The 11,715-nt window shown below is 33.3% G+C and overlaps 1 protein-coding gene across 1 annotated transcript; it reads right to left on the bottom strand.

Annotated features, from left to right (window-relative positions):
• Positions 1–3,120: 3,120 nt before the first annotated feature.
• Positions 3,121–7,263, bottom strand: LOC132303249 (uncharacterized). The gene is made up of 5 exons (XM_059800437.1): positions 7,142–7,263; positions 6,723–6,896; positions 6,523–6,615; positions 6,257–6,430; positions 3,121–3,452 (listed from the first exon to the last, which is right to left on the bottom strand). Exons 2-5 carry the CDS (start codon positions 6,855–6,857, stop codon positions 3,429–3,431), a joined length of 426 nt encoding a protein of 141 aa, XP_059656420.1. The 5' UTR covers positions 6,858–6,896; positions 7,142–7,263; the 3' UTR covers positions 3,121–3,428.
• Positions 7,264–11,715: the final 4,452 nt, after the last annotated feature.

Raw genomic sequence — 11,715 nt, 5'->3', positions numbered from 1 at the left:
ATCTATATGCTTGGAACACAACCATTTACCATTGGACATATAATTATATAAATAGCAATCCTAGCAAGGCTGAGATCTTCATAAATCAGAAAAAGAATGGAGGTTTTAGTCTGTACGGAAGATTGAATTCTTGATTATCCAATTTATCCTGTCTTTTTTGTTCTAAGCCTCTAAGGTAAGGGGAAAATCTCCTATTTCAAGCGTCCCATAAATTTTCAAAATTCTATAATCAAACACACCAATGAAATTAGATTCAAATGGATCAAGAAGGAGATAAAGGATTCCATAAAAACACGGAATCAAGAAGAAAAAAAAAAAATCAATTTCAGATTGGAAACACAAACCCAAATCTTATCCTTCGATTTCGAGGAGCGACAGCCGACAGGAGCCCTAGAACACAGATCGTTTTTTCATTTTTTTTTCTTGATTCGAAAAAGATAAAAATGGGTAAAGAACATCAGTGGCTAAAAGAGCCAAACTGAACAAAATTGGGCCCATAAACCCAAACGTTTTTTGGGGCCAATTTTTGAGTCCTAGTATAAGTATATAGGTTGGGCCAAAATTTGAGGCCCCCCAAATTTGGAGGCCCTAGGCGACCGCCTGGACAGCCTAGACCCAGGTCCGGCCCTGACCCTAACCCTACTGGCACCAACCATGAGACTGACATGTAATATAGAGATGGATCATCACCCCCCCCCCCCCCCCCCCCCCCCTCCTCTCTCTCTCTCTCCCTCTCTCTCTCTCTCTATATATATATATATATATTCTCCTTCTGGGCTCCTCTGCGTGGGCGGTGCATATAATTGGTTTGGATTTTGCGCTTTTAGAAACATGGGGTAATTAAAGTGAACCCTACCCACCCAGTTAAGAAATTCACACATACGCCCAAGATAGATATGAGAATTATATTATTGCTTAGGCCGCACAACCTCTAGAGCTCTACTTGTATTTTCTCGTATTTGACTAAATATCATATTAAAATATCTTTCTAAAATTAATATCACTCATATTACAAATGTTTAGTCCATTTTTTACTCATACCCTAAAAATTACTTTTCAGTATTGTCAAACCACTTTTTACCTGTAAAAAGACATTGCTATCCCCTTTGACTTTATCAAAATCCCATTTAATCCTAAAGAATTGCTTAAAAGACCAAAATATCCATACCTTTTAAAGTCTTGATTACAATGCCTTTTATAAGAATAATATAAACGAATTACATTACTCGCCAAGCAATAGGCATTGATACAAAAATTAGAAAAGATAGTTTCCGTCAACTACAACTACACTCGTGGAGGTCCGTCATCAATCACGTCCTTGCCGTGACCTAAAAAATGTTTAAGGAAAGGATGAGCATGGAGGCTTAGTAGAAGATGCAACCCAATCCATGGCATTGATACAATTCCACATTTTATGAATGAAGAGCAATCCAATGTTCTAAATCCACTATTATAAAGTTTACATTCGTCCAATTGGAAATGAATTCAACCTCACATTACTTTAAAAAAATATCTTCAATCGCCTGCAAATAACATGCAAAAATATGTAAGTGAGATTCACGAAATTACATGAAGTATAATAATCAAACATACTAACGGGTCAGTGGCTTAGTGGAATCAGGTTCCTATTTTTCAGAATGAGGTAAAGGGTTTGAACCTCGGTGGAGGCATATGTATGTGAGTACCAACTAGGAAAAAAAATAAATCAGACACTGTAATCAAACAAGAAAATATGGGACACTTTGTCCAGCACTTGTGGTTAGAGATGCACTAAACTAGTATATCAAAAACTAACATTTAAGGTATTTGTTCATAAAACTTCCTTGTTATGTTCCTTTTCTTTTACATCATTGTTTCAAATTTTACTCTAGATAAGAAAAAACCATATATATGAAATTTTAGCCTTATTGCCATTTTCTTAGGTTGGAATATTTGATATCCTACACTCGGTCACGTACCACATTTGATATGTGTACTGAGTCCCCTTGGCGATAGGGGCATATAGACAAATTGTTATACACATAAACTTGATTGGATTGATTAACAGTACAGTTCTTTTCATAATTTTGTAAAGTTGAAATTTAAATCCGAAACATTTATGTTGAATACCAACATTTCTAGAATTTCATTTTATAGGATTTCTTGTGTACAAGAAGGTGCACAAAAAACACAAAAGACTTAAATTTGATGAAAGAATAACAAAAATATATGAGAAAAATTAGAAATTACATAAAGTGAAAGAATTATAAACGTCCAATACAACATTACTTCAATGTTGTACTAGACAATGGACTAAAATGGTGGCAAACATCAAAGAACATCCATTATTATCCAAAAGAATTACAAAATCAACATAAGGATTGAAATTAAAGAGACGAATCAGAAGTCATGATTGTCACGGAATCAACGTAAATGTCTAGAAGTGTTGCTACCCTCCTCATCCTCAAGCATTCAGCACCGCACATGATTCATTATCACCATCTTTCTCATAATTTTTTTTCCTTGTGTGTATAATATGCATATCAATAAAATTATATTGTCAAAATTTCACTAGGTAAATTACTCCTACCTCATATAAATTTTACTATCATTAATCAACCTCTCTTTTTTCTTAGTTTGTACTCGCACTCTTATGCCTCCACCAAGGCTTGCACCCTATCCTCTATTTCAAAAGTAGGGACTTAATAGCGATGGACCACTGACCCATTGACCTCTCTTTCGAAAGTAACGACTTGATAGCGATGGACCACTAACCGGTTGATTGATCAGATCAACCCCGCTTAATCCTATGCACATTTTTTCTTGTTTGTCTCACAATAAGATTGCCACCTAGCAAGAGGAATTTGATGTATCAATGTCTCTTATAGTTTGTTCTATGAGATTGAAATGTCTTACCAATTCTATTTCAGCCATTCCCTCCTAAGCATAACCACTGATTTGTTTTAATTACACAGACAAAAAAGGCATTAGGCTATGTTCGGTTGCATGAAATTAGAGTTTGTGAAATTAGAGAGAGAAGTAACTCACAAAATTGTACCAGAATTTTATCAAATTCCCATGCAGCCGAACACAACCTTACATACTTTCAGACCATCTCCAAAGATTTCAGGCACAAAAGCAAGAACCAAGCTGTGAATTCACTTCATATCCAAAAATTGATCATATTCAATTTACATGCACCCATAACTTCTAGCCATATTGTTACAAAAAATAAAAACAAAAAAAATTCCAAGTAATATGCATAATCTCACAAGGGAGACATGAGTACCACCATTATTAATTGTCAACACATAGCTTTTAGGAAGCTCACAAACCACCTTATAGTGTGTGTGTGTGTGTGTGTGTGTGTTATCCAATGTTCTAAAGCCACAATTATGAAGTTTACAGCCCCACTTCATCCAAATGGAAATAAATACCAACTCACACTACTACATGAATACATCTTCAATCGCCTGCAAATAACACCCAAAAATATGTATGTGAGATTCACAAAAAATGCAAGAAGATCAGACACAATAATCCAACATGGAAATATGGGACACTTGTCCAACACTTGTGGTTAGAGATGCACTAAACAAATATCAGTAACAAAAATTTGTACATTAAACTACCTCGTTGTGTTCCTTTTCGTCTACATTGTCTAAAACAACTAATTCTACTCCGAAGAATATAATTCAATATATGAGAATTTTTAGCCTTATTGCACTTTTCTTAGGTTGGAAGATTTGATATCCTACACTCAACTCACATACCACATCTGATAAATGTACCAAGTCCACCTAAAATAGGGGCATATAGCGAAATTGTTAGACCCATAAACTTAATTGGATTATTTAACCATTGGTATGATCTTTGATAACTTTGTCAAGATGGAAATCCAAATCCAGAACATTTTTGTTGGTTATCAACATACCTAGAATTCCATTTTATAGGACTACTTGAGTATGAGAAAGTGCACAAAAAACACAAAAGGCATAAATAAACAACCATTATAATCCAAAAGAATTACTAAATAAACATAATGATTAAAATTTAAGAGACGAATCAAAAGTAATAATTTTCACTGAATCAACGTAAATGTGTAAAGCTTCGCTACACTCCTCATCCTCAAGCATTCGGCACTTCACATGATTCATCATCATCATCCTTACCTTAATCCCATATGAATGGGGTCGACCACATGAATTCTCTCGCTCCAAACTTTTCTATTACAAGCCATTTCATCTATACTGTAGTTAACTTTTTATTTTATTTTTTTAATATCATTTTCAATAACCTCATCCGATGTTATTGAATCAAATCGCGTTTAGGTCACATATTCACTGTAATAATGTAACACTATCTCTCTGGGTTAGTTGAAATACTAGGAATAATTCTACCACTTCTACTAGGGATGCCTTTTTTATCCAACTGCTTCGCCAATATTAAAACTCAACTGAAAATCGTCCTTTTTTTTTTTTTTTTTTCACTCCAAGTCAATCATCAACATCCCAAACAACAGGGCATGAGAGAGTTATGACATAGCAGTCCCTACCAGATAAAAATAAAACACAATAAAGGTATGGTCATGCTACAATTGCTTATATGGAGATAACAAGGACAATGGCATTCTGTATGTATATAAATTGGATTTAGAAGATATTTTTAAAATGACAATATATTTGCAATTATACAAAAAAAAAATTTGATAAGTATTTGCAATTATACAAATTTAAAATGATAAATGTTCATATATTATCACAAACCATAAGGCGTGGGATAGTATTTCAATCCAAGAATCGATCCATTCCACAATCTCGTCCTGATTTAAATAGGGGCTACTGAAGCCTAGACTCACTTAAATAGCACAACAAATTATAAGTATCGGTCCAAAATTCCCAAAGCTCGGTACTAATCCTTCATATTTTACAATCCAACGTTATGTAGGAAAAAAAGTTCATAGAAAAAAAAAAAAGGTGGTCAAATGTGTCGAGACACTGACCTAAATCTATGACTTAAATTCCCTCATTTTCAGCTAAAAAGTCTTTATCTTCATTTATATGAGTAATTCTCCTTACTCAAATCTTCATTTTACAAAAGATAGTGAACTCATGAATAAAATAGTCTTCATTAAATAACACATACTATACTTATAAAAAAATTTAATAACACTTACTATTAGAAACCAACAAGCCCAAATGAACAAAACCAACCAACCACCGATCACCAAAATTTCTCCCTTCTTAACACCCAAAATAGAATCCACTTCTTTTACCATCTCCTCTTCCAAAACCACATTCCACATTCTACCTTACATCGCCTTCTATTTTATAAAGGTCATGAATCCTCCTGTTGAGATAGCATCTCCAACTCGACATCATTAGTCCAAAAACCTGTATAGCGCTCCCCGAAACTTGGCTCAGTCAATTTCAGTACAACTAAGGTTACCGCTACTGCCTTTCCAGCGCTCGTCATTGCAAGCGAAAAACGTAACCCATTCGTTATGCTCCAACTTAAGTTGGCGTTTATAGGGAGTTGATGTCAATCCAGAACATAATGGTGCATAGGATAGGTATAATGGTGAAAATGATAATACTATATGCCATGAGTTTTGCACATGACTACATTCTATTTTTCTCTAACATTATCTGATAGTATGGTAATTGCAAAATTTTGAGTAATTCCGAGTTACTGTTAAAAAAGCTGGTTGTTATCAAAGTAACTAATAGTTTGTGGGGTTCAATATTCTTCTCTACAGAGTAATATCTAATGTTTTACTTACCAAAAAAAAAAAACTAATACCTAATACCTAATGTTCTTAACAATACTTTTATTGGAAAAATGCTAAGAGTTGTGGTACACGGACATAAGCTTTCAACTAATTAGACATCATATTTCTTAATATTCATCCTATTTCTTCTTTCGAAGAAAGTTTTAAGTGTTTAGAACCCTTTTATTTCTTACAATAAAACAAAATAAGAGTTATGTTGCATCGACATAAGCTTTGGACTAAATTAGACATGTTATTCTCATCATATTCTAGTTCCTCTTTTTGAGGAACTTTTTAATTGATTGGAACCCTTGTAATGCTTTTTCTAAAATTCACACGATAATCCAAAAGAGATAATATCCTTGCAATCAACTTCAATATATATATATATATATATAGAATCCTTGATAGCATCTAATATCCTAAATTTTCAACCTATAACTTATAAATGAGGTATAATAAAAAAAAAATAATTAAAAAAAGAAAAGAAAAAAAAGCTAATTTTACCTCATGAGTCTTCACCACGCGGATTGGTTGCTTTTTCTCGAACACATTAGCACGAAAAATATTAGACTGACCATCAGCATCATCCTTATCCTTCGCCTCAAAAGTAAGGCACAAGATGAAATTAACACCCACAATGTTTGCCTCCGCAGCTCTCACAAACTCATAATTTGTCCCCTAGTACCAAAGAAATTTTCCAATATGAAAAGAAGGGTAATGTGAATTTTAACATATATTAATTAAAAGAAGAAAAAAAAAAACTTGCATACATTCATTTTATTGTACTGCTGAATTGATGAACGACAGTAACCAATGACCGAATCTGAATTCTTGTGGGGGTGATATTTTGGAAAATCATACCCCTATAATAAAAACACCAAATTAAATTAATTAGCACCATAAATATATAAACATATATATATAGACACTATGTTATGTGTATATATAACTGAGGAGAAGAGCCGCATACTCTTACGAGAACCGCTTCACGGTACAAGGCTATCTGTTCATCGCTCAACAAGTCACGGATGTTCAGCCCCTTTCCTGGTTGTCCATAAGACTTTTGTGATGGTTCAGAAGTGACATGGGAGACAGAAGAAGCCATACGATTGCACAGCAGAAAAAACCCTAACCCTAACTGGCACTGGCACCAACGATTAGATGAGAATGAGATATACTTGTAAAAAAAAAAAAAAATAGAAGTTACAGAAATAAAAAATTATTTGTTTTGCTGAAATAAAATATAGATTACCTCAATAAAATTAGATTCAAATTGATCAAAAAGGAGATAAAGGATTCCATAAACACACGGAATCAAGAAAAAAATCAATTTCAGATTGGAAAAAGCCAAAAAGGAACCCAGTACCATTAATTGGACGAGTTACTTACTTGTAATCTTTTCGGCGCTGCTCCTGATGAAACTGAAGCTAATCTCACAAACGCAAACCCAAATCTTGTCCTTCGATTTCGAGGATCGACAGCCGACAGGAGCCCTAGAACACAGATAAAAATGGGTAAAGAAAATCAGTGGCTAAAAGAGCCAACTGAACAAAATTGGGCCCAAAAACCCAAACATTTTTTTGGAACAATTGTTGAGACCTACTTTAAGTATATAGATTGGGCCAAAATTTGAGGCCCCCAAATTTGGAGGCCGCCTGGGTCGTCTAGGCCCAGGGGCGGCCCTGATCCTAACCCAAACGGGCACCAACGATGAGAATGATACGTGTAATATGAATATGGATCCTCGCTCTCTCTATATATATTCTCCTTCTGGGCTCCTCTGCGTGGGCCGTGCATATAATTGGGTTGGATTTTGCGCTTTTAGAAATATGGGGTAATTAAAGAGAACCCTACCCACCCAGTTAAGAAATTCACACATACGCCCAAGATAGATACGAGAATTATACTATTGCTTAGGTCACGCAATCTCTAGAGCTCAATAATTTAACTTTACTTGCACCTTCTCATGTTTGGCCAAATATCACATTGAAATATCTTTTAAAAATTACTATCACTCATATTACAAACGTTCAGTCTATTTTTCACTCACACCTCAAAAGTTATTTTTTAGTTGTTTCATACCACTTTTTACTTATAAAAAGACATTATTACCCCTTTTACTTTATCAAAATCCCATTTAATCCTAAAGAATTGTTTAAAAGATTACCCATACCTTTTACCAAATTGATTCATCAAACCATCCGAAAGAAATTTTTCAAAAATATATTGGTTTTATACATTCAAATTTTTGGCCTTGCCAGCCACCAAACCAAGAGAAAGCCTACAATATAATTCCTCCGGTACGAGTTCATCAATCATCTTATTTAATAATTTAAAACTTTGAGTACTTTGATCAAAATTTTCGTACACCACCACAAATTAAGTAAATTATGAACTAGTAATTAATACTATACTTAACATCTCGTGGGAAGGAGAAGTTGGTGACATGTACTGTGGATGTCTCCTACCTTTGTCGACACATTTTAAAATATCACTGAACATCATATACGAACAACTAACTGTTGCACTAAACCTAACATACAAATGTACAATAAGCCATTGAGTAATTCAGAAATTTAATATTGCATTGATTAGTCAAACTCCCAAAGCTTAGTACTAGCTAGTGGAAGCCCCCAATTAATTTTTCCATTCTTCTTTTCTTTTTCACACTTTATTTATAACATATATAGATATTACATTGTAATTGAAACTTAATCTCAATGTCCACCTGGTGCATCACCATTCTCATTAAAATAGTGCAACTAGTTAGTCTAGGCCTTTAGATGAAATTTTACCTTAGAGATAACCTTTTTGGCTACTGTGTAACCAACCATGAACAATGCAAAATTAATGGCATTTCTAACAAGTGGTAACACAAATTTCATGTTAAATTCATTAAAAGATTGACATAGAAAGGGGAGAAATGTGAGTGAATTGAAATGAGTATAAGAAAAGATGAAGGAAGAATTTTTTTTATGCTTCACAAACTAAATAATTGGCTATGTAGGTTCGGTTTTAGGAGATGTACTTTTCACAAAGGTATTTAGTACAATAATGTAATTTTTTTTTTTTTTGTCTTATTGTACCTTTTTTTTTTTTTTTTTTTTTGTAAGTATTATTATTCCTTAGTTGTTTGTTGTTCATGTGGTTTTGAGTTGGTCATGTTACTTCTTTTTCTTTTCCGGCCACCTTTAGGTGGGAGTAATGAGGGGGTAAAATAGTCATTTTACTTTGTTGATATTGTGGATGGTATTAAAAAAATTAGGGGCAAATTTGTCAATTATGAACTAGTAATTTAATACTATAATTGACATCGCATGGGAGGGAGAATTTGGTGACACGTACTGGGGATGTCTCCTACCAGTTTCAACACATTTTAAAATATCACTGAACATCACACAAGAACAACTAACTGTTGCACTAAACCTAACATACATATGTACAGTAAGCAATTGAGGCTTTGGAACCAATTATTTTGGGATTTGGAAAAGGAATATGAATTGGAACTAAAATGAAATTCCATTTATATGTTTGGAACAAATTGCATTTAAAGTTTGATTTGAAATGGGATTTGGAATAAAAATAATATTATATCATTTTTGCCCTTGTTTAAATGATAAATGAAATATTTATTTTATTATAAAATATATTTCAAAGTTATATCAAATTGACAAACAACGTGACTGACTACATGAAAGAATTGAAACAAAAAATTCATTTAGCAAATCAATTAAAAAATGAACAATTATTTATTAATTAAAAAAAAAAAAAAAAAAAAAAACAACTAACTTATTCAACTACTATTACCAACGTACTTAAACCAAGTTCATCTATTAAATACTAAGCACGCTTATTAAAGTATATTACTCTGTAACAAAAATAATATGTTTATTAACAAAAGTTTATATAAAAATATATTGATAACTGATTATTATATAAATTACTCAGCATATCAATTACTAAGTAGTAATTAAAAAGTATGCCACTTAGAAATTGATACATAACAATTTATATGACATTTTTATAAAATATTTTTTGCCATAGTCACTTTTATTGCTTCATTCCACTTTGTGTTCGAGCTCTGACACTTGAACTTCTTCAAAATCCACTGTTTGACTACAAACTTGCCTTAGATGGTCTGCTACAACTTCATAAGTTCTAGAAACAATCTTTAAGCTCCAGAATCACGATTTTGGCTATACTAAAATAAGTATAAAACTGGATAGAAGTATCACACTTAAGGTCTCAACATACACACATTTAAGGGTTCGAATATGCAATATTCAGCACTTATCACTACATAATCCAATAGATTCTACGAATATGTTAAAACACTTGTTAATCCAATAGATTCTACGAATATGTTAAAACACTTGTTAAGCAGGGCTTTGTTCTTAAACTCATCTTCTATTGCCCAGTCTATTAGCCGTAAATTCTAAAGCAAGTAATTCATGCTCTCGTTTGATTGCTTCATAAGTAGAAGTTAAAACACTTTTTGTTGCCCAGATAATGACTCTAGAAGGGGGGTGAATAGAGTCTTATGCTAATAATACCAAATAATAGGATATATCAGATTAAAGCATTCTTGATTTACTGAAGCATACAAATGAGATCTATAATGAAATCGAGCACAATTAAAAAGTAAAGAAAGATAGAGAATTACAAACACTTGACACGATGATTTTAGCAAGGTTCAATAACTCCTACTTCACGGATCAAGATCCCTCTTGAGATTTTTCCAAAAATCACTAAGGCACCTCCTTACGAGTGGAGAGCAAACCGGTACAAGAAGCACTCTGCTTCTATTCTTCTTGTTGAGAGAACAATCCCCTCTTAGTCCTCTTCTAGGTTTATTCAACCCTTACAAATGAACGAATTAAGCTGAAACTTGTTACAATCTCTCAAGATGGGATATGAAAAGAAAAGCTCATAGTCCTATAGCAAGAGAAAAATACAGCAAGAGATTATATGCTCAATAGGATTTGTATGAAACAATAATCAAGAAAATATGAAGATTGAATGATTATGATATCTCTCGAGGAAGATTGTTACTGTAGCTGTATTTTTCTTCTTGTCTAAATCACACACATATATAGAGCCCTGTGAAGATCTGGACAGAAAAGGTAGATAAACTTTCCAAACCGCTGAATGAGGATCAGATGTAATTGGTTACATTGGCCAAATACTCGGTTAGATCAGATCTGCAGACTAATCTGATCGATTATATTCACTATCTAATCGATTATTTGGATCATCTGATCGGTTAGATCAGGCATGTAATCGGTTATATTAGATCTGAGATAATTTTCCCTTTTTCTGTGAAATTCATCTGATCGAGTATATTGTTCATCTGATCAATTACATGAGTTCATCTGATCGGTTAGATCTGTGAACTAATTGTTTAGATGCGGGAGAACAACTTTTTGACATCCTTTCTGTTTTCTTCATCTGATCGGTTACATGCTGCCATCTAATCGGTTACATAGCTTCATCTAATCGGTTACATGGCTAATCTAATCGGTTAGATTGCCAATCACAAATACATGCTCACTGAGTTGATCATCTGATCGATTACATGTGAGATCTGATCGGTTACATGACTTTAGCAAAGAATGCATACTCAATGTGATCCTCATCTGATCGGTTACATGGATGATCTAACCGGTTAGATCTCCTGAATGATGAACTGAGATGTATGTATTTTTGAAAAACAATTTTGAGCTTTAGATCACTTGCTGTAAATCAAATGCTTCACATAATATCTATTTCTCACCAATCTAAGCTACCCCCTTTTGTGATTTCCTTGAAATACCTTTAAGCTTTGTTTGCCATTGATTGATGTTTAAGAATTCCTTTATTGATCGTTGTCAAAAGCTTTCCTGTTACTACAATACTTAAGAGAGAAGGTCAAGTACATTTCTTGTTTGTTTGTTATTATCAAAAGCATGGAAGTAGGCCTTTGT

The sequence above is a fragment of the Cornus florida genome, unplaced genomic scaffold (genome assembly GCF_030987335.1).
Source record: "Cornus florida cultivar Cherokee Brave unplaced genomic scaffold, ASM3098733v1 CherokeeBrave_3.0.0_Hap2_Chr01, whole genome shotgun sequence".
In the NCBI taxonomy this organism is placed as follows: domain Eukaryota; kingdom Viridiplantae; phylum Streptophyta; class Magnoliopsida; order Cornales; family Cornaceae; genus Cornus; species Cornus florida.
This window is presented reverse-complemented; position numbering and strand designations above follow the sequence as displayed.